Genomic DNA, 24,699 nt, shown 5'->3' on the forward strand with positions numbered 1-24,699 from the left:
TCCATTACTCAGATTTTTATACCAAGCCATCTTCTTACAATATACATACATTGGTGGTGTACAAAATAAACTTTAAAATATAATCCATCTCATAACTTTTAATAATTCAAATATAACACCAAATGATTTTAATAATACAAATATAGCCCTTCAAAGTTCAAAGAGTAAACCAAATGCGTCAAGTTGATTGTATAATGTGAGAGATCTAAATGTTTCGATATATATATATATATATATATATATATATATATATATATATATATATATATATATATATATATATATATATATTTCTGATATAATTTAATTCCAGACATAATGATATATTTCTGATATAATAAGGGTATTTAAAAGATTTAAATTTTTTTCTCTGATAAATGAAGTTAGTCTAATAAAGGAAACATTATACTCTTTTATTAAAGAATTTAGTTGAATTGATTCAATAGTGTAATTGTAAATGTCTCATTATCCAAGCTGAACCCTTTAAAAAAACATTACACTTTTTTTATAGTAAACTTATGTCATACCTAGTGAAGTAAAACGACAAGTTTTACCAATCTTAGCAGTAATTAATTTGTTAAAAGTAAATAAATAACTTTTTATAGTACTTTGGATTTCATTAACTAAGATTGTTGATGTATTGAATCTTAACAGCTTAGTTTTTATACTCACGTAAAATCCTTCCGATTCTATGAAATTTTCTAGTTACAAACTAATTGGTAGTTCAAATTAAATGATAAAAAACTTATTGAATTTTGAAAATAAAGATATATAATTGGTTAATAATATTTTGAAAGAAGAAAGTTGAATAATTTAATTGAAATAAAGTAAAATATAATAAGGACAATAGTACAATGACAGTGGCAAAAATATTCAAATGACACACTACTTTTCACCTTTTTCTTCTAAAATTACTCTTTTATCTTCAATAAATGTTAAAAAGGAGTGGAATCCACCGTGTCAAATGAATGTTTTTTTAAAAGTGTGTGTCAAAATATCTTTATTCATATAATAAAGTGAGTAAATAAAATGGTTAAGTAGGCGTACGCTACGTGATTTATTAGTGAGACGCTGCATAGATAGGATCTAGCCGTCATAAGTCAACTTTCCTGTTAGAGATTCTTAGACATCAATGTTTGTTCCATTAAGTAGCGTTACACACACATCTCAACGTGACCTTATCAGAGCTACATATGATAAATGCATGAGTGGAAAACAAAATTAGTGTTAATGTTAATTAATGAGTATTACTATTGAGCAATAAAATTGAATTTTGTTTAATTTAATAGGAGGAAGAAAGTCACAGGTGGTGTCAGAAGTTGGGAAAAAACATAAAAAGTTTTGTAGTGGTAACAGAAAATTTTGCTATTTTGGGGGAAATGGTAACTAGAAAGAATGAAAAAAACGAAGGAGGTTAGGATAAACAGTTATACATGGTATTACCAAAGTAAACAGTAATAATCTGGGAGAGTTGAAGTCAAATATGTGAATGACACACAAACACACGCACGGAACAAGAAGCGTTGGTTTGTTAGTAGTGTGTATGGCGTGTGTATTGCTTTGCTTCTCCTTCTCTTTCTCTTCATGCTCTCTTTTCTTTGTCTCGGTCTAACACCAACAACACCCAAACCCAACAACGACAACAACATTGGACGGTGCCCGGTTTATCTTTACGTAGTTTTTCTGCCAACAATCGAACCCCATCTGGGGATTTGGCCCCCAAAAGCCGCCACCTGAATTCCCACCCCAGATCCATATCGGTTCCACGTCGAATCCAACAGGGACAGAACCACCGTGGTGTGCTGTGGTTCACTTGCCAGGATTGGAATGCAAAGTTAATTAATTTATTCGTTATCGTAGCGATGGTGTCCAGCCAGGTGGTGAAAGTGAAGAGAGATACGCTACGACCATGCATGACATGCCCTCTCTGCCATAATTTCTACAAAGATGCCACCACCATCTCTCTCTGCCTTCACACCTGTTCGTCTCTCTTACCCTTCGATTTCTGTGCTCTTTTGATTTGTAGGCTGCTCTCGAATTTATTTTTTTTCCCGGATTTTGACGTTGCTCCAGTTTACCTACCCCGCAATCTGCAATGCATTGCTCTTTGGTTTAATCCCTCTCGGTTCTTACTTATCCTTGTCCTTTCTCTCTAATTTATATCTAATTGGCTGGATTTTCATGATTTGGGTTTTCAATGCGCTTGCTTGATACTTGTGATTGGTGATTTCGGTGATCTGGTTTCATACGAAACTTTTCTCTTAGATTACTTCTATTGCGTGAAGAGAACGTTAAATAATTGTTTTCTGGCTTTGGTAGAGCAATAAGATTGACATGATAGCTGGGCTGACATGGTTTACTTTTTTGTTTTGTGGTTTTTTGTTGGTTGTTTGGATTTCTGTGATTTCACGGGTAAGGAATGGAATCGTCCTAATTGTGTTTTGAGGTGGCGTACTGTTGTGAAGTTTTTTTAGGATGCAGTGGACTTTCAAGATACGTTAGTTTGGTAATTCGTGCAGCGTGTGATGTTTATGACATTCCTGAATCACACACTTACATCTTCTAGCTTGCACATGTTTTGCGTTTATTTGTCGACACTTGCAAGGATCTTCTGTGCAACTCACTGAAGTATCATTCGAACACCAGTTTGCAGGAAGTGCATATATGATAAACTATCGGATGAGGAGATGGATTGCTGTCCTGTGTGCAACATTGATTTAGGCTGCCTTCCGGTTGAAAAGCTCAGGTCGGTTGGTCTTTGTTTGCCAACTTACTATTGCATTTTGTGCAATTATGAATTCTTTTGAACTGGACTGAACTAACATGCTGCTATAATTTCTCGTTGGGGATGAATTAATATCTGTAACTTTCTTTATTCCGTTTCGTCTTCTTCTCACTTCGTTGTTAGTATTTGTTGTTTGCTTGTACTACAGAACGTGCTGAGAATATTTACCAATGCTCGTGATCAATCTCTTCCTTTTTCTTTCTTGGTATAAAACCTATTTGTCTGGTGTGAGCGAATGAAGGTTGTGGTCTTGAATATCTTTCACTTGTGTATCTGAAAAATTTCATCACTGAACTTATTCTCTTTCTTTATTTTGGATTTGTATTTTTCTCTTCCCTACTTTCAGAAATGGTAATCACAATATATAAGTTGCATCTGCCTTGAATTTTGTCACAGATAAGTCAGATACATAATTTTGGACATCTATCGTATTATAGAAGGCACCCTTCTTCCTAAAGTATGAAAGACTACCAATAGTTTAACATTTTCAACCGAGATTGAATCTTGTATGTGAATTTCATTTGCAGCTTGTGATTTTTGGTGAAGACTGATATTTTGATATAATGGATCTTCAATATGAAACCCAGACTGACATCTTCCCCATCATCAAGCATATTAGATTTGAATGAGAGTTATACTTAGAGGCTGCATGAATAAATTATTTTTGTAGATTTATAAAAAAAACGCAGTTTAGTAAATTTGTTGGATGTTTGCGAAATAATCGAGGATTCCTATTGATTATATGCAGGCCAGACCATAATTTGCAAGATATAAGGGCAAAAGTATTCCCGTTTAAGAGAAAAAAGATCAAGGCACAGGAAGTTTTGTCTTCAATATCATTGCCAACTAAAAGGAAAGAAAGATCACTTTCATCATTGGTAGTCAGTGCTCCCAAAGTTTCAATGCAACCCGGCTTTACAGGAAAGAGAACTAAAACCAGTACAAGAAAAGCTGCTGCTGCTTTACGTGGATGCAGTTTTCTTCTTGAAGAATCCATAAAGAAGGAAGAAACAAACGGTGAAGATAATATGGTAAGCTCAATTTTATTGGATTCGTCAAATATGACTTTTGAAAATGTAATTCAGATGCGGACTGTTGGGGCAACAGGACTTGGTGTTAATTTTTCTTTTTGTGTTTATACTTTTTTCTGGTTTTTATGTGACATTAATTAAGCCTTGGTTTTAAGTAATGATGGTCATGTAGGTCATGCACAATGTGATAATGCTCATATATAATCATTGATTCCCTATATGGTTTTAGGATCCTTCAATGGCCGAGCCTTCTAAAAAGCATAAGCCCAATGAAGATAAAGAGAACAGTGTGGAACATGGAGAAGGGAAGGTTGATCTCTGGACACCACTGAACTGTCTTGTTGAAGCTGCCAACCGAACAAAGTCCTCCAGGTCAAATTCACAAGCAATTCCTCTTGCCAAATTAGAGTCCCCATTTACTCCTCATGGTGGACAAAATATACCTGAAATTACAACCAAAACAGACCTACCTGCTTCTGTCCACAGTGAACTAAACATTCCAAAATCCAAAAATAAGGATACTGGACACAAAACAATATTAGGGGATGACAAGGATGCAAACAGCTTGCCTTCAGGACCAGTGAAGAGAAGAAGGTTGCGTCCTGCTGGTCAGAAAAGAGTTGCAGCATCTGAGATGTCTTCCTCATCCCCAGCTCCACTAAATGCAACAGGGAGTAAGTGCAACAGGAAAAACAGTCCTATCTGGTTTTCATTAGTTGCTTCTGAGGACCAGTAAGTCTTTCTATATACAACAATCATACTAATAACAAAATGACGATCTTCTGTTGTCATTAAAGATTTGATGCTATTATTCAGGAAAGGAGATATTCCCTTGCCACAGATCTCAGCATGTTATTTAAGAATAAAGTAATTCTTCTGATCTTATTGGTACTCTGTTTGTATAATTACTTTATTTATTTTGAATTAGAAGTTTTTCTTTGGCTATGACTATGACTTTGGCCTGTGTATAACTGCTTCTAATTTTGGTGTCAAAATTAAGCTAGCAAAGAATAATAAGATATAAAAAAGTGCTTTTGTTTATATATGCTCTATCATGAGTTCTCAAACTCTAAGGATTATGTAGGAACTCAAGAGAAAAATATGTTACTGCATTTAATGATATGACTGACATATTTAGGCAAACACATCCATAGAGTATTCTAAGAAAGTTCAGGATGCAAATAGTAAAAAATCACCCTTCCAAATTTTATAACTTAGTTTTAGACTTACTCATTTCCTTAGAACAACCATATATTAAAAAAATCAGCAAATTAGTCATCATTGTCTTACACTTGTCGTTTCACTCCCCACAGTCTAGCTAACATAAGGGACTCGGAAATCCAATGCTAATCTGTATAGTTTCTATCTTTTTTGTGGGAATTAAGCGTGAGTCTTTTGTGATGCAAAACCAAACAAGCTATAAGTCATATGTGGATTTCATTTTGCTGTTTTATTCTAGGGAGCAGATGCACAGATTAGTGATTATTGTCTGAATCACAGTTTCAGCAAGAAATGCGTTGATTTTTCTGGCTTTCATTTTATTGTTCTTTACCTCTTTCTTTTTCTGCTAATTTTCTTAAATATATTCCCTTTTTTATGATAAGGATTTATGTAATTCTTTATTCCTGACCTCATCACAGGGATGGTACTGTGCCCGTCTCATTTATTCAAAAGTACCTTGTGAAGAAACTTAATCTTTCCAGTGAAGCAGAGGTGAGTAAATTATCATAAGAACAATGAATTGTTGGCATGTTCTCTTTCTCCTCCTTTCTGTTTTCTTTTTTCTCTAATTAATTGTTGTTTGAGGATGTAATTATACTAAAAACTTGGGTCCTGAATAAGTGTGCCTTTATTGTTGTTTGCCAGAAATTATAGGAAACCAAGAACATAGTGCTGCCTTGTGGACATTGGCTGTGGCTATCACAAGAAATATTACAAACTATGATAACTAGAATTTATGTGTTGTCTGAGAATTTTACTAAACTTAGTATGCTTCTAGGTAATAGACACTGAGAACTGAATTTCGCATATATTGGTCTCAAATTTTGTTGTCTCTGGTGCATCCCTGTCCCTAAGGTCCCACAGATATTTAATAGTTGAATCAGATATAGCTGTAGATATAGCACATTATTATGGGCGGATATTTAATAGCCTTACGATTGCATGTTATGAACTTTCAGTTGCCATAAGATTTGAACATATTTGGACGTAAATTACGATATAACAAATGTTGTTTTCAGAGCAAAAGAAATAATTGGAAGTTTTTTACATAATTTGCACAGGTGGAAATAATGTGCCGGGGTCAAGCAGTGCTTCCATCATTACAACTGCATAATTTAGTAGATCTATGGTTCCGGACAGCCTCAACCTCGAAAAGGATACCAGCATCAGTGGGGTCCTCAGCCAAAGATTTTGTGATGGTTTTATCGTATTGTCGAAAGACATTGCCCCCTTGAACATGTTCCCTGTTCTATCTATATATATCATTTTCCCCCGATACTTTACATACACATTCAACTGTTTTGATACCATTCTCACCGACATTACTTCCTAGAGATTTGTTCATTTAGACGAGGAATCTGTATGATTTTGTTTTGCTAGTGACTGAGTATGTGCAACCACCAATTTTATTACTTCTGTTCCATTTGCTGTTAGCTGTTATTCTTTGGATCATGGAACATTTTGTCAGATCATGTCTTCCCCCTGGTACGAATCGAATGAGACTTCAACTACGTTGGTGTTTTTTTACTTACGTAATAGTGTTTTTAATATTATGCATTTAAGTTCGATCGTTCTCTGAGAATGGAAAGCAACTCAAGGATTTAATTAGGAGACAAAAATGAGAAAGGAAGAACTATGAATAATAAAAAAAGTAAATAAGTAAAATACAAATATAGAATTGCAAACGATACTTTTCTGTCAACCGGTTTGTATATTTTTTAGAAAGTGATTGATTAGTAGCATAAGGATAGTTATGTTTTTTTACGAGGTTTTGTCTAATCTGCTTATTCTTCATGATACAGAATTTCCCCCTTACTTTTATAAACAGTTCCTATGTTTTTTTTTTTTTATATATATAAAAAAACGTTATTGATATTTTAGAAGTTATTTATTTCAAAACACTTGTTTTAATAAAATATGTTTTTAAGTTTCTTAATTTTTAGTCCTTAAACAAATGTTTGATTGATATTGGTTTCTAAAATTTTATATGTTAATGTTTTAGTTTCTTTCATTAAATGAAAACTTTATATTTGTGTTGACTTAACATGGGTAACTATAAATTTCACATGATAATTATTAATTACATTTAAATGTTTTTAGTATAATTTTGTTTTTACTCACTCGTTATTTTATTAATTTTACCTTTAATTTCCTAAAACTTATCACATCATTACATTCTTAACCTCATTCACTCAAAAGACATTTATCAACAAAATTAAAAACCAAGAAAATAATTAAACCAATTATATTTTGTTGATTCTTCTTATTCTTTCTCACATTCTCTCTAAAGTTTTCACAGCTTCCTCACTTCTTTGCTCTCTTTCATATTTTATCTTAAATATCAAAATCTTCGTATTTTATCTTAAATATCAACATCAAATTGTACCATGATAAAATTAAGAAATTAAGAAATATTATGAAACAATCAATTCCATCTTTTAAGCTTGTTCAATTTCATCTTTCATCTTGAATTAAACTTAAATTATATTATTTTAATATGATACCAAAATCAATCAAAATTTATCTAACTTTTGTCAAAATCTACAATATTAATTTTTATCAAACTTTTCTTAGTTCTCGTATTTTTTTTTTAAGAGTTTTATTGGAGATTCTACGTCAATTAAAAAATAATTAAATCTCTATGAATAAAAATCTCACCTTACTAACAAATAACAATTATGTAAGATTCATTTATAGTTACATTTCAAAACCTTAATAACGTGTCATTGGCTTTAAGCTTACAACTTAAAAAAAAAAAGTCTTTTAAGTTCTTTTATTAAATATAATTCATCTCTAGAATTTAATTTAATTTGATAGTTATAAAACCATGTACGAGTTCCTCTGTCTTTTATTTTGTTTTTTTTTTTTCTCTTTTTCTGATTTTTTCTTGTGCCCTCACGACATTTTTAATTTTTTTTTCTCTCTTTCAAATTTCATCTCAAATTACGATGAAATTAAGGATCTAAGAAATATTTTGGACCTATTAATTTTATTTTTTATTGTAGTTCAATTGTAACTCCCTATTCTATTAAAGTATTATATTTTCTTTCTTGTGTGTAACTTTCTTTAAATGTAATTTAAAAATTTTCAAACTAATGAAGAATAGTTGGGCTTCATTTTAAAATTTACAAATAGATGTGTTTTAAGAATCTCACTATCGGGTGGTATTTAACTAGTATTGGACGGTGACAAAATAGTAAGCTTCTGACTTTGTGATAATGAGTGTTGGTTACCTGACACCGAGTGGTAACTCTATGATAATTTTTCTTATTATATGTGTTTTATATTTTACTAATAGTTTATTTGTATGTCACGGAATATATTTATGATTGTACTGAGTTATGTTGATAATATATGAATATTTGTGAAAAAATAGTATTGTATGATTGTTCAATTAGTTGTTTCCAAGGTGAAATGCTAATTTTGGGTGAGTTCAAGTGCATTGAAGGAGATTTGTTATGGAAGGTTATTCTAACTCTATTAGTATTTAATTCACATATAGGATGATAACTGTGTGGTAAGAGTTGATGGGAAACATATGGTATGATATAAAAAAGGATAATGATATTTAGACAACATTTTTTTGACAACATTTGAACATTGATTATGTGTCAATCTATGATTGGTCAAAAATCACTCCACAATAATGTTTATGATTATTATTATTGATTGTGGAATAATTTTTAACCAATCACAGATTGACACGTAATCAATGTTCAAATGTTGTCAAAAAAATGTTGTCTAAATATCATTATCCTATAAAAAATTATCGTACTTAAGGAACTAATGAAGTTAATATTACCTATCACTTGATGGGGAACATGGGCTCATAAATGTGATTATGATATGAAGAAATTGACGGTAAGTATGATAGGTGTAGAGTCTAATGGATTCATTCAATAAGCTACCCTTTTGAAAGCAAAATCTAGATTTAGTGTGATGTTTTAGTCACTTTGAAGTGTATGTTGTTGAAACATTGTGAGACAATATCTAGTATTTGATTGGCTGAATATGAATGGTTTATGTTATTGGACTGATTTATATAATGAACAATTTGTTGTTCTAACCAATTGAATTAAAATTTGAACGAGTTGATTAGATAAAATTAAAAATTGATGTTCACGATTTATTTAAATAATGAATAAAAAATATCTAGTTTTTTTTCATAGCGACCCTTAGAACCAAATATTTTTTCAACATGTAATTGATTAGTAAATTTATAAAAGATATGTTAATCTAAGATTTATTTAAAAAAAAAATAAGTAATATATATTTGTTATTATTTTAAGTGGTTTAATATTTCAAATTGATTATTAACACAAGGTTTCATTTCATTCTCAATTATAACAAATTTAATCTCTTTATTTTTTTTTTTTTTTATGTTTGATTCGACTCAAACTTATGATTTAAACTTATTGTTTAAGTGTATATATGATTAATTTAGTTTTAAAACAATCTTTTAAGTTAATCTACTAGGCAACATCAATAAGCATAGTTTTATTATTATTTGAGTTTTAAAATGTTTTCCATGTTTACTTTATTTTTTCTTAAAGTTTATAAAATAAAACTTTGCTGTTTGATATATAAATTAGTATTTTAAAACAAAAATATATATAAAAACAAATCTTTTTGGCATGCCTCTTCATTTTAAATCCACGGAATCCTATTAACATTTCAAGGGAGTCATTAGTCATCCTGGTATCGTAGTCGGAAACCCTATTTTGAATTCGAATCACAAAATGCAGCAGGTAATGGGAAACCATGATAACTCTTCAGATTGCACTTTGCTATTTCGTCGGCTTCATGTTAAAGCTGATCATTTGTTTTTAATCCGAAAAGGGGGGTGGATCTGAGACAGAAGTGACGTGGGAGGACCAACAGAACATCAACAAATTTGGAAGGTTGAATAATCGCTTTCACGAGCTTGAGGATGAGATCAAAATCGCTAAGGTATTCTATGCAGCTCATTAATTCGTGTTCAGTTTCTACGCTATCATCCCTTTGTGTTTAGTGTTTGGGCAGAGCATTTTATTTACTTGTTTGGTTATATTTATCGAAATCGCTCTGTGCTTAAGATTAAGAACTTATGACGAACTCCTAGAGTTAATGTAATGAATTTCATTTTGCAAACTGGGTTTGCTAGACCAACTTTCATATTGTTATCAATTGAAACACGATTCCAAGCCAAATGTTGGTTTGTAAACCTACTTTTGAGGGAAACCAAACATCATCAATTGAGTTTACTGGGACACATGTGAATTGATGGTAGCAAAAGGGTATTCCAAACTTTGCCTTGAACTACTTTATGTCAATCCTGATACTTTTTTTAGCTTTTCATTAATATATCTATCCTTGGGTGGATGCCTTTGGTAGAGACAGGACGTAAGTGAATAATTTCTTTGTATCAATACCAAAATTTCCCTGGATCCTGGTGAATTATGTTAGGATAGTCATTTAAAATTCTTACCAATACTATAGCAGCGGACTGAAAGAACATAGATACTGTGTGAAGTTAAGAAAATTGAGTGTCAATTCTAAACTGAATTAGGGGAAAGATAGAAGACAATAACACGATTATATCCTGCATCGAGAGTATGTGGACTGACTAATTCTAATTTTGCTTGAGTAACCTACTCAAGTAACATCCTTAACATACGCACAAAAGGTTTAGATTTCAGTTTTATTAATTTGTCTGATCTACTCTCTGTTTCAATATATTTAAACACACGCACAACGGCATAATGAAATTTAGTTGTCTTGTTCGTGAAGTGTCTGTTCTGCTAGTCCTGCTGTTTATTTAATTTCACTGCCATCCGAGCATTTTGCCATGGTAAATTTATTTGGCTTCTTTTTTCATAGTATGATGCAAATACAACAAGGTTTTTTTTTATAGGAATCAAATGATAATTTGGAGGATGCAAGCAACGAGTTGATTCTCACTGATGAAGAGGTGGTTCGGTTTCAAATAGGGGAGGTTTTCGCTCATGTGCCAAAGGATGAAGTTGAGAGCAGGATTGAACAGATGAAAGAGGTGACGAGTCAAAAGTTAGAAAAACTTGAAGAGGAGAAAGAATCTGTACTTGCTCAGATGGCTGAACTGAAGAAAATTTTGTATGCAAAGTTCAATGACTCGATCAACCTTGAGGAGGATTAGGTACTTACTTCTTGTTGATAGTTATCTACTTGGTTACTTTTTTTGTTTATATGACCTATTGGGCCTCTGAAATTTGAATCATTTTGTCTATTTCAATTTTAGAACGTGTGTTGTTTTGCTTGAACCTCTTTCAAACGTTGGCCTAGGTTTCTGCTTTCTTTGGCTTCTTGAATTTCATGTTCCCTTAAAATATCTTCAAGGGGAGAAGGGGTGTGTAAAATCTGCTCTATTATTGAGGTCATCGAGTATCTGAATTAACTAGCGGAAGGGTTTCCTAGTTTAGCTAATAGTTTTGGGATTAAGTTCGATGTAATACAGTTGTATTCAGTTTTTGGAATCAACTCGTGTAATGAAAGATGATTTTATGAAAAAAAAAAAGAGAGGATAAAATACGTTTTTAATCTCTTTAAAATTTTATGAAGTTTGATTTTAGTTTCTCTCAACTATTTTTGAAAAACAGTACTTTAAGTATTCTGAACCATTATTTGAAGTACTTTATTTCTTTTGTAGAGGGTTATCTAAATATTTTGTGGACTAAAAGTAGTGCTTTTTAACATTAGAAAGACTCAAAAGGAATAAGATATTTAGAGAGACCAAAACTTACCTTCAAATTTAAGATATCAAAAACTTATTTTACTCAAATTTTCTTCTGAGGATTATTGACAGAAAGGGTTACTTCAAACTATGTAGTTTACTAGTTACAGTTACAGTTTGGGTATATTCTTAGATCGGTCATTGGAATTAAATAGCTCAAGAGCTACATCTTGGAAATTTTAAAATGCTTTTCGATAGGTTTGTCTGATCCTGCATTAAAGTATTTGTCATTTTATTATAATATGTAATTTTGCATGAATAATTTTAAGGCAGATTACACTGGAAAAGTCGGAGACAAATGGAATTTTTTTAAAATACTAATGAATAAAATATTCAACATATACAATGTTAAATATTTGTTATCTTTCCATTTAAGTTGTATCATTAAATACTTGGTTCAGCTAATACAAAATTGTTCCAGTTTAATAAGTAATTTTAATATTGAACTCTTGAAATAGTTAAATACGAGTGAGAATATCCAAAATCGATTCCTGTATTCTTTGCTAAAATAATTGGTTGAAGTTGAAGAATGAGCAAGAACATTTACGCAACAATATTAACATTAAGGAGATATTCATAGAATAAAATTGTACATCGATTTATATTTAGAGATAATCAGATTAATCAAATAAGTTTTATTTTGGAATATAATGGGTAGGGTAAAAAGAACTTAGTAATCTATTAAAGATTTATCTAAAAACCAAATTCATCTAATAAAAATTCAATTTAATCTATCAATTAATAATATTTTAATGATGGATATTCAGTCTTTTAAAATTATGATTTGAAATGTTTTAAAAATTAATTTTGTATAGCAACTTAAAATATACATATTTCTGAAAATCTTTAAAAATAAATTTAAAAAAACTAACTATAAAAAAATGGGTTGGATTAATTGTCACTTCCATTTTAATATCTTGTAAAAAAAAATCTATTTCTAATTATTAGTTTACAAAGTTTTTTCTCTTAACATTGTTCATGAATTATATTCGCAAAGAAAGAAACTTAAAGACAATTATACTCTTATCCCTCTATCTAAATAATATTGTTTTCGAAAAAAATTTCTTCATGTCTAGATTTCTTATATGTATCCATAAAGATAAAATAAAAAATCATATGAAATTTTCAAAAGATTATATCATTTTCCCAATAACAATAAAAGTTGACACGGTAAAATTAGATGAAAAGATAAAGACCGAAGAAAATAAAATTAATAGATTATAGATAAATGAATTACTTTGCATCCTTCCATCTCAATCACATAATACGTTTTATTAGACGACATCAATTTACGTACACATAATTTTTTTCAAATCTTAATTCGCACCCCTAATAGAAAGCACTCTTCTTTCTGTTATGGGCATTCATCATTTTCCAAGGATCCGACCGTAATCCATACACACTACATCAAAAGATGAAAGCTTCCATAGTCACTTTTCAAACACATTTCAATCATATCCATATCTCAAGTCAAAGGCTTCCAAGTTCCTGCATTATTACGTTGATCACCATCTACAAAAACACACATACAAAAGGCCAATACTAATATTTCTTTACCAAGAACACTGTCAGGGGTCAAATAGAAGTACACATAAAGTATTAATCAAAAGTAGGGGAGTATAGAGTTAAAATGAACAGCCAAATATACAGTGGGGGGAGACATCGTGCATGTCATCCAGAAGAGTAAGCATAAACTTTAGTCCCATTCTAATAATCACAGTACCATACAAATCAAGAATCATATCTGGAAATCACCAAAAACTTAAAAGTAAAGACAAATGATATTCTCAAACCGCCATTCATGATTGCATTCATCTTCTCTCCTCACATAAACATCATAAAAACCAGATGGAGCAAAAGCTGATTACCTATTCAGGGCAGACATGCGCCGCGCATCATTGCATGGACACATGCTAATCCCCATATAATACTCACCACCCACCCATCTTTCGGGTTCCCTTTTAATACGTTTTCCTATAATATTATAATAGCTTTCTTCCCAAACCCATCCCCTCACCCCTTTCAGTGTGCGTTACCTCATTCCCAGCAACATTCAACAATGATGAGGAAGACTTCCACTTTCTTTCAGCTTAAAGAATCAAGAGAAACCCCCCACAGAATTTTTTTTCAGAAAATCGACAAATAAAGGGCTATGCAATCAATAAAGAGCAAACCAACATAAAATATGACAGGGCCCTGTAACATGTATGTGAAAATGAACAATTCCAAGACTACAAGCAAAATACAATCTGCGTTTCGTAATGAGTTCAGTTTAAGGTTGAGCAACTGATGAAAATTACCACGGGTAACACAGCAGGCAACAGAATCAAAGCCGTCATCAGTAAGACACGTTAACTAGACTACAGATTAGCGATGGAAAAAAAAAATGAGGTTATGCAGAAAGAGAGCCAAACTTATCAAATAGAATGTAAACAAGGAACTGATAAATAAGCAAAATAGCTCCACGGGGAACGAATTTTGATCCTTGGAAAATCGTCGTGTCTCTATGACAGAAATCGATAAAGCCACACCTAATTCCAATATCCAATTCAATGTTGATCAATGCCTTCCCACGAACACAGTAACAAACCCATCCCAATCAGGAAATCAATTTGAGCCCTGCCTTCTCAATTGCACATTTATACTTCTCAAACCAGAAAAAGAAAAATTCAAAAACCCGATGGTGTTGGCGGAATTGAATGTAATCAAATGGGGGTATAGTTAGTTCTGACAGGCTGAGTTCCCACAACTGAAAGCAACCCACTTTCCTCCTCAAGAAACAAATCTTCAGTAACCCTAAACGCACCGTGCAGGCCAACGAACACCACGGCGACGATCAACGACAGCAAGATGTTGAGGCCAACGTGAGTAGAAACGAGCGCGACGACAGTGATAACCGCCAAAACGCAGAGCACGGTTCTATCGTCGAGGGTTTGGTTGAACACGACGAGGGGGCCGTGGCGAGAGAAGTAGAAGTAGAACCATGCAACAAAGACAAGGAGATAGACGATCATGGAGATGGGATGCCAGAGGAGGCTGAGGAACACGATGAGAAGTGTTACGGCGGCGTAGTTGTAGCGGAAGTAGCTGAGGTTTCTTCGGAGTCGGATCATGGCATCGTCGTAGGAGAAGGGGCGGGATAGGGCGGAGAAGTCCAGGAACTCGCGCCATGGCCGAGGGGTGACGAAGGAGATGGTGGTGGTGGTGGTCGGTGAAGTGGCATTGGTGGCGCCGGCGATGGTGCCGTAGCCGGCGGTGGTTCCGTAGCCGGCGGTGGGAATGTTGGACATTTGGGAGTGTAGGTTAGATCTGGAAGTGTGGCATTTGATTGAGAATTGATTTCACTTTCCCTCTCTCTTTAGGGCTGTTTAATTTCTTTTTCCTTTTCCTTTGCTTTCTCCCCATTGCACTTTCCACCAAAATAATATCTTAATTTCCACTTTCATAATCTATTGTTTAAGCAAAATAAATTCAAGAAACCAAATCGATACAGTCCGCCTAAGTACATATTTTATTTTAATCGTTTTTTCTAGAGGAAGAAAATAAAAATATAAAGTGAAAAAATATAACAAAAATAAATTATAATAAATAACTATTTCATCATTATTTTTTATTAATAATTATAATATTAATTAACAAAACTATGACCTATTTCATCATTATACATAATTTATTACTCTTTCGAACTTTTGTTTTAGATTAATTTAATTCCATTGGAACAAAAGATACTATACTTAATTAGCAGTTGCTTATTGTGAGATCTCTTCAATATATTAATGTGTTTATAAAACAGTTTTAGTTTAATATGAGTATGAGAATTTTGGTTTGAGCAGGAAAAGAATGAAGAAAATAAAAGAAAAAGAATACGCCATAATGAACAATTACATTTTTGCAAGTTAATGTTTTACAATGAAGTGATCACAACATGTGAAAGGATGTCCTAAGCTAAGGACTGATAATCTATTAGTACATATATATGTCATTGGTGTGAAATCTCTCAAGTGCATGTTCGAGAGAGCTATTATCCTCAACCCCTTGCTATTCTTACTTATTGTACTTTTTACCATTTCATCCAAAAAATAGCTATAGGAATTCAAATACGCTCTGCCAGGGACACTTTCGGATTACAACACAAAAAACAGAATTATTAAAATCGCTCAAGAAATTTGGGTTCTTCATAATTGCTTCCATCGCTCTGCTCTAACCAAATTCTAAATTCACCCACCAAAAAATCCCTTCACAAGGAATAATATTCAAGTTTAAGCAAAGTCTTTTTTTTTCTTTTTCTCCCAATTTCTTCATTTTTATTTTTTTTTCTGTTTCTCTGCTTTTCTTTCGTCCCCTCTCTGTACAGAACATCCCACAAATTGTTTTCTCAAGAAGATTGCATCACAGAACAGGCTACGGCTTGAGCCCAATGCCTTAACTTGGTCTTCACATGTTCAGGATCATCCCCTGCAAAAAAAAAAATTCAAACTTTTAAGCAATGAAAATTAAAATTAATAATCAAATGATAATTAGGATAAGAGGGTTGAATGATGAAGATATAAAGACCTGGGCTACAAATCTTCCAGGAGTCAGAATCACTTCTAGGGCTTCCGAACGAGGAAGAACGACCTCCGAGGGAAGAGGCACGACTCTGAGGAGTGGAGACAGGGCTAGGAGACAACCTGCGGTTGACAGCGAAATAAAGATCAAGTGCAGGCAAGGTGTTACAGAGTCTCTGACCATCTTCCTCGTTGAATCCGAATCCAAGTTCTATACACCCTTTAAGCTCATTCAGGTCCTCGTCGGTCAAATCATCACACACCGTCGAACTTCTCCTCCGCTCCTGCATTCGCCTTCTTTCCCATGCAATGTCTCTCGGCTTCTCGCACATCGATAGCTGCTTCGATAACCTCTTCTTGTCCTTCCACAATGGTGGAGCCAACGACATGTGTTGCAACTCCTCGTCTGAATCGCTCGGCGATGAGGAGGAAGAAGAGGAAGATAACACCATCTCATGATGATGATGATGATGATGATGGTGGTGGTGATGATGATTCTCCGTCTGCCATTCCTCCCTCATATTTGCAGCGCAGAGGGTGGTTGTGGAGGAATGAAAATTGATGTGGTGGCTGTGACGGCGGAGGCGGCAAGGGGGAGGCGCCTTGCGTGGCCTCGCCGTGAAAGGTGAACGGATTATGGTGGATAAATGAATGAATTGTAGGTGGAGTGCGACAGGGAAAAGGAAGAGGATAGAGTGTTCTAATATCGGCGGGTTTTGTGTTGGGGCATTGATGTTGGACCATCCATTTGTAACTGTCAACGGCAACATTTTAGGAGGTTGTGCTTTTTTCAAGGGCGTTGCTACATTCTCGTGGAATCTTTGGGATCACACGTAACGATAATTAAACTAAGCTTTGCGCTTTTGCTTGCATAATGATAATATTGCCATCGCAACTGATTCAGTTTCAATCTTCTTCCTCACTTCTTCCTTTTAAATCACCACAGACTGTCGCTCGCTATATTCATGCAAAACAATAACTTCATACAACTTCTATACATTCATCATTAAGCTGGGTGTTTCATGTAAAAGAGACTTTAGTTTTCGATCATTTAAAAACTACTTTTCTTTATTAATACAAATTAAATTAAATAATTTTACATATTTTAGAATAGTTATTTAAATAATTACAATGGTTTATTAATAGAATATTTAGTGTTTGAATTAATCCCTCTTTAGAGATTAACAAACTAGACATAAACATTTTTGATTTGAAGCTACATAAAATTATTTCGCAAATTTGTCTTTGTCTACACTTTTCATTTATATGTGTTATTATCTTAAAGACATCATGTTTATTGTTAAGCCAAATTTTAAAAGGGAGAATTTAAAAAACACACACACACAAATTTATTAATAAGCAAATTCACCACTATTGATTTTGTGCAAACACAATTATTTCTCTGTACGATTTTAATTGAAAGAAATATTGTGGGTTCGTTTATCAAAGGATTGATGCATCAATGATTCATTGAAGAAAATGACACTAAAGTTCATAAGTTAGTTACAACATTAGGCATTCATCTCTATATGAATGCAAAGGATAACAATAAAGTCAATGTTAACTAAAGTATACCAATAATTTTTTAATAAATGTTATATTCCATTCTTATGTACTATAAATTGTGATAATAACAAGGTTGAGATATGTGCATCATTATTCTTATTTTTTAAAATACCTCTTAATAAATCCATGACAATTATTATAGGAGTATTAGTTACAAATTATCCTTTAAGGGTTTATCTAGAGAGTGTGAAGGTGGGACCACGGTTATGAGAAATGGAGAAGTCTCTAAATGATACAGAAAACAAGATACATATGCACAAGGTCCTTAACCACTTAATAAAACCTAAAATGAGCACCAATATTGTATGTGTTTTTTCTGAAAATTTAGTTAAGAAAAGTGTAGCTCAAGACAATTAAATATTTACATTTTATCGGATGAAAATTTATAAGTACTATGTGTAAGATGAAACCTGAAACTGAAATATAATATTTTGTTTCAAAATACCATATATTTTGTTTTATTTTCTTAAAATTACGTTGAAGATGGTAAAAAATATTTAAACTATTGATTTTTTGAGTAAAATGTTTTGTATATGGGTAAATAATTTTTAACTTTATTACATTTATTTTGTTTTAAAGTATATTTATGAGAATTGAGTCCTAAGTGTCTCTTTTCTACCCATAAATGCCACTGATATGTATGAAAAAAAGTATACAAGAGGCACATCAACTCATAAAAAGTATTTTCAATTTATATTGTTTTTTAAGATAGAACATTCATAAGGTTTAAAAATCATTTCCGTCAATCTAACGAGTTATTACATCTTGAGGAAAAAAACATTCAATCTTATCCCATCCTATGTAATAAGAACATTTTTCTTCTAAGAACAATTCTATCTCAACCCAAACTATTTTTTCCTTTTTATTTATTTACTTCTATCTTATATATTTTATTCTTTCTTATAAAAATAGTTAAACTCATTAACATTTTTTATTTATATGTTTATTTTATTCTTATATAATTATTATTTATTTGGATTATTTTTTCTAATACATGCAATTAAGTCTATTTCCTTTGAAATAGTTAACATCCTTTAGTTATAATTTATGATCCAATGATTTTTTTTTTTTACTTGTTAAACTGAACTTATCCTACTAGATTAATAATCATCGTGGTAGAAGATTTAAACATTTCTTTTTTATTTAATATGCTAAACAATAATAGTATTTTAACATCCAAAAAAAAATTCACAATTATTTGGTCTAATTTTTTACTATTTTCATTTTTTTTCTTTACAAGTATAAAAAAATATTTTAATTTTTATAATTGTTTTACCATGTCAATTATATCAAAGAACCTTTTTCCTATACTAAATATGAGTTATCTTCATGCTCATAATTAGATTCAATAAAAGTTGACTAATTATAAATTTTCTATATATATATATAGGTTATCATACAAAAGTTGGATAAGATGGAAAGATGCAAAATACTTGTTCTATGTTTAAGTGGCAAAACACTTGGAACGTAATACGTGGATTATCAATATCAAAATGGTATGAAAAAAATAGGTTTTGTATATTATTTAATCAATAATCTTTTATATTTAAAAATAAAATTATATAAAAGCAATGTGAGCAGTAAATGACAGATTGTCACTCCCAAATTGTATGGAAATGGAATGCTAAAGATAGCTCATACTCGCCCTTGTAGGATTAAGAAAAGATCATTTACGATTCTCACTCTCTATCGTCAGTTCCCAAGAGGGCAACAAAAAAAAAAAAAAAAAAAACTCCCCGAAATCTGAATTCTGGAGCAAACCAGACCATAGTAACTCGTAAAGAAAATAATATTAAATAATAAAATTCAGGCCCGTGTTGTGTTTCTCTGCCTGGTTTGGTCCGGTTCCACCAATCCAGGTTTAACTTTTACACCAGCATGAACGATCCACGACGGCGATGGTGAAATAGTGTTGCAACCATCGTTTCCATCACAGAACAAACACCAATCCAAAACCGTTTGTTGTTAGTTTCCGGCGTACAGGAAAACGGAAAAAATCAAACCTTTTATTCACCTTTTTGGCTCCTCACTAATCACGCCACAAAGCAAAATCTTTTCCTGTACGCCTCATCCTTCATCTTCCACTTTTCATTCAATTCCCTGCTTCAACCATGCACATCCTCGCGAGTCTCTTGCTTCTCTTTTGTTTCCCTGTCTTCTTAAACGCCGCACCCTCCTCCGGCAAAGGTGGCAGCGATTCTTTGATGTTGGGCTGTGGGTTGGACAAAAGCGGTGGCAAAGACAGCGATGGTAGACAATGGAGCTCCGACGAGAAGTACCTCTCAGAGAATAACACCCTCACGTTCAAAGCCTCTTTCCAAGACCCTTCGCTTTTGTCCGATGTTCCATATATGTCTGCACGAATTTTCACTAGCAAAGCATCCTACAAGTTCCCCATCCAAGGTGACAAACGTTACTGGCTCAGGCTCCATTTCTACCCCTCCTCTTACAACACCTTCGACCCCGTTGACTCTTATTTCTCCGTCACCGCAAACGGCCTCAAGCTTCTTTCCAACTTCAGCGCCTCCGTCACTTGCCAAGCCCTCTCACAAGCCTACCTCGACCGAGAGTATTCCCTTGCGCCTTTGGATTCTGACACTCTCACCGTCACCTTCACGCCCTCTGACAAGCACGATAAAGCTTTTGCATTTGTTAATGGGATTGAGCTCATCGAAATGCCGGAGTTGTTTGACGAGGCTCCCTTGTTGGGTTTCGATGACCAAACCATGGATACCAAGACTATGCATTTTCAGACCATGTTCAGGTTAAACGTTGGAGGACAATACATCGCTCCAAGTAATGATTCTGGTCTATCCAGGATGTGGTACGATGATACGCCTTATATTTATGGTTCTGCCACTGGTGTCACCAACCGAGCTACCAAGGAAGAAAAAATCGATTACAAAACCCAGCCAGAGTCCATTGCTCCTGTCGATGTCTACTCCACTTCCCGATCCATGGGAGCCAATAAGAATGTCAACATGGGCTACAATCTCACATGGATATTCCAAGTTGACCCGGCTTCTATGTATCTTACCCGGTTGCATTTCTGCGAATATCACTATTCCAAATTAAATGAGATTGTTTTCAAAATCTACATCAACAACCGCACAGCGGAGACTGCTGCTGATGTAATTGGGTGGTCAGGAGGTCAAGGAGTGCCAACGTACAAGGATTATGTATTATATGTGAAAGATCAACCAGGTGACGATGAACTCTGGCTTGCTTTGCACCCTGCAAATGAATCAAAGCCAGAATTTTATGACGCGTTACTCAATGGGGTGGAGGTGTTCAAGCTCAATGACACAGACCTGTCTGGTCCCAATCCCCAGCCTTCTGACATGCTGGTTCAACATGAGCACAAGTCAAATACTTTCCATAGAAAACATGAGACTAGTAGGACTTTTGTTATAAGCACTGCTGGGGGTGCTGCAGGTTTTGCTTTGGTGGCTGCAATAGTTGTTGTTGTTCGTCGTCAAAAGAAAAAGGGAGCTCCGGGGACGTACACCGGCACGTCCAGCTGGCTGCCTCTTTATGGCCATTCGCACACAGCAGGCACCAAATCCTCAGGATCAGGGAAGAGTACGGGCCATTCCAACCTAACAGCCATGACTCAAGGATTGTGCCGGTATTTCTCCTTACATGATATGAAGCAAGCTACCAAGAATTTCGATGAATCTAACGTGATAGGGGTGGGAGGGTTTGGAAAGGTTTATAAGGGTGTTATTGATAATGGATTCAAAGTGGCAATCAAGAGATCGAACCCGCAATCAGAACAAGGAGTGAACGAGTTTCAGACAGAGATTGAGATGCTGTCCAAGTTGAGACACAAGCATTTGGTGTCCTTGATTGGTTTTTGCGAGGAGGGTGATGAGATGTGTCTGGTTTATGACTACATGGCTCTTGGCACCATGAGGGAACACCTTTACAAGGGAAACAAGCCATTGGACCTGCTAACATGGAAGCAGAGGTTGGAGATCTGCATAGGAGCCGCAAGAGGCCTTCACTACCTTCACACTGGAGCAAAATACACCATCATTCACAGAGATGTCAAAACAACCAACATTCTCCTTGATGAAAACTGGGTTGCCAAGGTTTCAGATTTTGGACTGTCCAAAACAGGTCCAAACATGAATCAAGGTCATATTAGTACAGTCGTGAAGGGTAGCTTTGGATACTTGGATCCCGAATATTTCAGGAGGCAACAGTTGACTGAGAAGTCTGATGTGTATTCGTTTGGGGTGGTGCTGTTTGAGGCCCTTTGTGCAAGGCCTGCTCTCAACCCTAACCTTCCGAAGGAACAGGTAAGCCTTGCGGAATGGGCATTGTACAACAAAAGAAGAGGAACACTTGAGGACATCATTGACCCCAGCATCAGAGGGAAGATGAACCCTGAAAGCTTGACCAAGTTTGCTGATACAGCTGAGAAGTGTGTATCTGATAATGGATTCGAACGACCCTCCATGAATGACCTACTGTGGAATCTCGAATTCGCTCTCAACTTGGAAAAAAACACAGATGGTTCAACTGCTCCAGGTCGGGACGAAGGTGAGTTCTCAGAAGTAAGCTTGGAAGACAACACGGCAACTCATTACAAAAACCTCGGCCTTGAAAGCGAGCAAGGGCTTAGCCAAGACTCCAGTAATGGTAGCTCTGCTGTCATCTTCTCTCAAATTGCCAATCCAGCAGGACGATGAACATAAACCAATATAGAAGGCGGGTTCAGGATTACAGAACAAGCTTTTAGTGCTTGTTTTAGAGTACACTGTACACAGTTTCTTCTACAGTCGTTCCTTTAAATATAGGTCACTAAGTCTGATTGTCTATAGCCCAATAGCAACTCGTTGTACAGAAAGACAGTAAAAGCAAGCTCACCCTGCTTTTTAGGTATATTATATGGCTCAATATATCTGAATGATCAGTATTGTGTCGTCTGAAAAATCAGCAGTGTCGAGATTTAGATTATGTATATGTGAACTATGATGATTCTGTATAGAAAAAACTTGGGGTTCCTTATTTATCTATATCACTCCATGCTGTGAATTGTCGTACGATCATTGGTAATGTTAAGTTTTAATTTCTTCTATTTTGCTTCGCCTCAGTTCAACATGGATCATGCAGCATTGTTTCTCTGAATTCTGTTTTATATTTTTCTACACATTTTGTTTTATTCATTTCATATGTTTTACATGTTTTTAAGCACACCAAATTAGGAATTTGGATTCTCTCTCAGTTTTTGTGTGTGATGTTTTTGTATTTTAATAAAAATAATACTAAACATGAGTTTTATATCATTATTAGATCATATTCAACTTAGATCAATTTCATCCAATTAAGTGGTTGTTTATTTTAAAACCGACTTTTTCATATTCAACTCACATTACTTTTAACTTATTATAAGTGTTTGTTAATTTTAAAATGATTTCTTGATATTCAATTCAGATTATTTTTATATGATTAAGTGATCTTTTTATATAAACAATGGAAAAAAAATTAATAATTCTTTTATAACTTTTTACAACGCATATATAATAACTTATTCGTTTTAAATATTTTTTTGAAAATAAATTTAAACAAAATGATGATACATATCATATTATAAAAAATTGTTAACTTCTCGTTATCTTATTCTAACGTAAACAACTTTAAACATGATGCATCCATGTTCAACATTACCTGGTTCTTTCAGTTTGGAAAAAATCTCTTTAACAATTTTTTTTTTATAATTTTTTGACAACGCGTGACAGTTTGTGATTGGTCTGTTTCAAATATTTTTTTAGAATAAATTCAAACTGACCAATAAAATTGTGACATGTGTCCTGTTGTCAAAAAATTGTTAAAAAATAATTGTTAAAATATTATTGTCCGAATCCATTGTTGGTGAATTGCCATTGTGACAAACCATGTTGCCATGTGACATTTTTACATTCCTGCAAGCTTGTGTTGTGTTTCAGTTTCTATTTGGTGTAACTGAATTAATTATAACTTTTCATGTTAAATTTTTTTCTCTTTTTACTTAGTTCATTCTTATGCTTTAATTTAATGTTTTGTAACGAACAGTCAATCCTTTTCATGGTTATTTTGAATGCTTTATATCCTATATTATCAACCTCACTTAGAATATAAAAAAGTAAATTTTGTCAATGAGTTATAAAATATAAATGATAATTAAATTATATTTTTATAAACCAGAACTAAAAAAAAAATATAAAATATAAACTCCCATATAACGTGCATATGTAACCAGTTTATTATGGTTTGGAATGGTGTGGTAGCAAGAATTGAAAAAAAAAAAATGTAAAAAGCGTGATACTAAACAAAGAGAAACGCACCCTGCATTTCATTTTAATATTTTTTTTTTATCTGTCAAACGCAATAACCTATATAAAAGTGTTTTTAGTACTTCTTATATATCACAATTAAATTATTAACTATAAACTATATAATATAAACCCAAAACTTAATAATAATATAAATACATTTATATGGTAATAATATAAAATTTAATAATATAAGTTAATAATAAAAATAAAATAATTATTAAAATGAGTTTATATTAATAATATATAAATTAATAATATTGACAATAATAGTAATAACAATATTTTTTATTCCAGGATAATTTGGACCAGTTTATCTATTAATTTTTTTTTATCATTCTTGAATTCATCCTCAAAATAATCAAAGATTAATAACAATTAATTCAATATCAATAATAATATGTGTCAAATAATTGTAATCAATAATCATTTTAGTTAATTATCTATTATCATGTCACACAAATAATTATGTACATTCTTA

The 24,699-nt window shown here is 33.1% G+C and overlaps 5 protein-coding genes across 6 annotated transcripts; 3 read left to right on the top strand and 2 right to left on the bottom strand.

Annotated features, from left to right (window-relative positions):
• The first annotated feature begins 1,477 nt into the window (after positions 1–1,477).
• Positions 1,478–6,470, top strand: LOC106772646 (E3 ubiquitin protein ligase DRIP2). 2 transcript variants are annotated; one of them, XM_014659182.2, is made up of 8 exons: positions 1,478–1,980; positions 2,647–2,746; positions 3,534–3,816; positions 4,046–4,188; positions 4,303–4,548; positions 4,633–4,683; positions 5,457–5,529; positions 6,099–6,470. In XM_014659182.2, exons 1-8 carry the CDS (start codon positions 1,863–1,865, stop codon positions 6,270–6,272), a joined length of 1,188 nt encoding a protein of 395 aa, XP_014514668.1. In that variant the 5' UTR covers positions 1,478–1,862; the 3' UTR covers positions 6,273–6,470. The 2 variants fall into 2 exon arrangements, with proteins under 2 accessions (XP_014514668.1, XP_014514667.1); XM_014659181.2 differs by having other exon boundaries at positions 1,480–1,980; positions 4,046–4,548.
• A 3,193-nt stretch (positions 6,471–9,663) lies between these two features.
• Positions 9,664–11,452, top strand: LOC106771226 (probable prefoldin subunit 4). The gene is made up of 3 exons (XM_014657164.2): positions 9,664–9,785; positions 9,877–9,987; positions 10,931–11,452. Exons 1-3 carry the CDS (start codon positions 9,777–9,779, stop codon positions 11,189–11,191), a joined length of 381 nt encoding a protein of 126 aa, XP_014512650.1. The 5' UTR covers positions 9,664–9,776; the 3' UTR covers positions 11,192–11,452.
• A 2,508-nt stretch (positions 11,453–13,960) lies between these two features.
• LOC106771241 (PRA1 family protein E) lies at positions 13,961–15,211 on the bottom strand. Its single transcript, XM_014657189.2, has one exon. It carries the CDS (start codon positions 15,073–15,075, stop codon positions 14,491–14,493), a length of 585 nt encoding a protein of 194 aa, XP_014512675.1. The 5' UTR covers positions 15,076–15,211; the 3' UTR covers positions 13,961–14,490.
• Positions 15,212–15,658: 447 nt separating this feature from the next.
• On the bottom strand, positions 15,659–17,268 carry LOC106770554. The gene is made up of 2 exons (XM_014656356.2): positions 16,340–17,268; positions 15,659–16,240 (listed from the first exon to the last, which is right to left on the bottom strand). The coding sequence occupies exons 1-2, from the start codon at positions 17,100–17,102 to the stop codon at positions 16,161–16,163; spliced, it is 843 nt and encodes a 280-aa protein (XP_014511842.2). The 5' UTR covers positions 17,103–17,268; the 3' UTR covers positions 15,659–16,160.
• A 2,352-nt stretch (positions 17,269–19,620) lies between these two features.
• LOC106770555 (receptor-like protein kinase ANXUR2) lies at positions 19,621–22,894 on the top strand. The gene has a single exon (XM_014656357.2). The coding sequence runs from the start codon at positions 20,010–20,012 to the stop codon at positions 22,593–22,595; it is 2,586 nt and encodes an 861-aa protein (XP_014511843.1). The 5' UTR covers positions 19,621–20,009; the 3' UTR covers positions 22,596–22,894.
• Positions 22,895–24,699: the final 1,805 nt, after the last annotated feature.

This window comes from Vigna radiata, chromosome 8 (genome assembly GCF_000741045.1).
Source record: "Vigna radiata var. radiata cultivar VC1973A chromosome 8, Vradiata_ver6, whole genome shotgun sequence".
Taxonomy (NCBI): domain Eukaryota; kingdom Viridiplantae; phylum Streptophyta; class Magnoliopsida; order Fabales; family Fabaceae; genus Vigna; species Vigna radiata.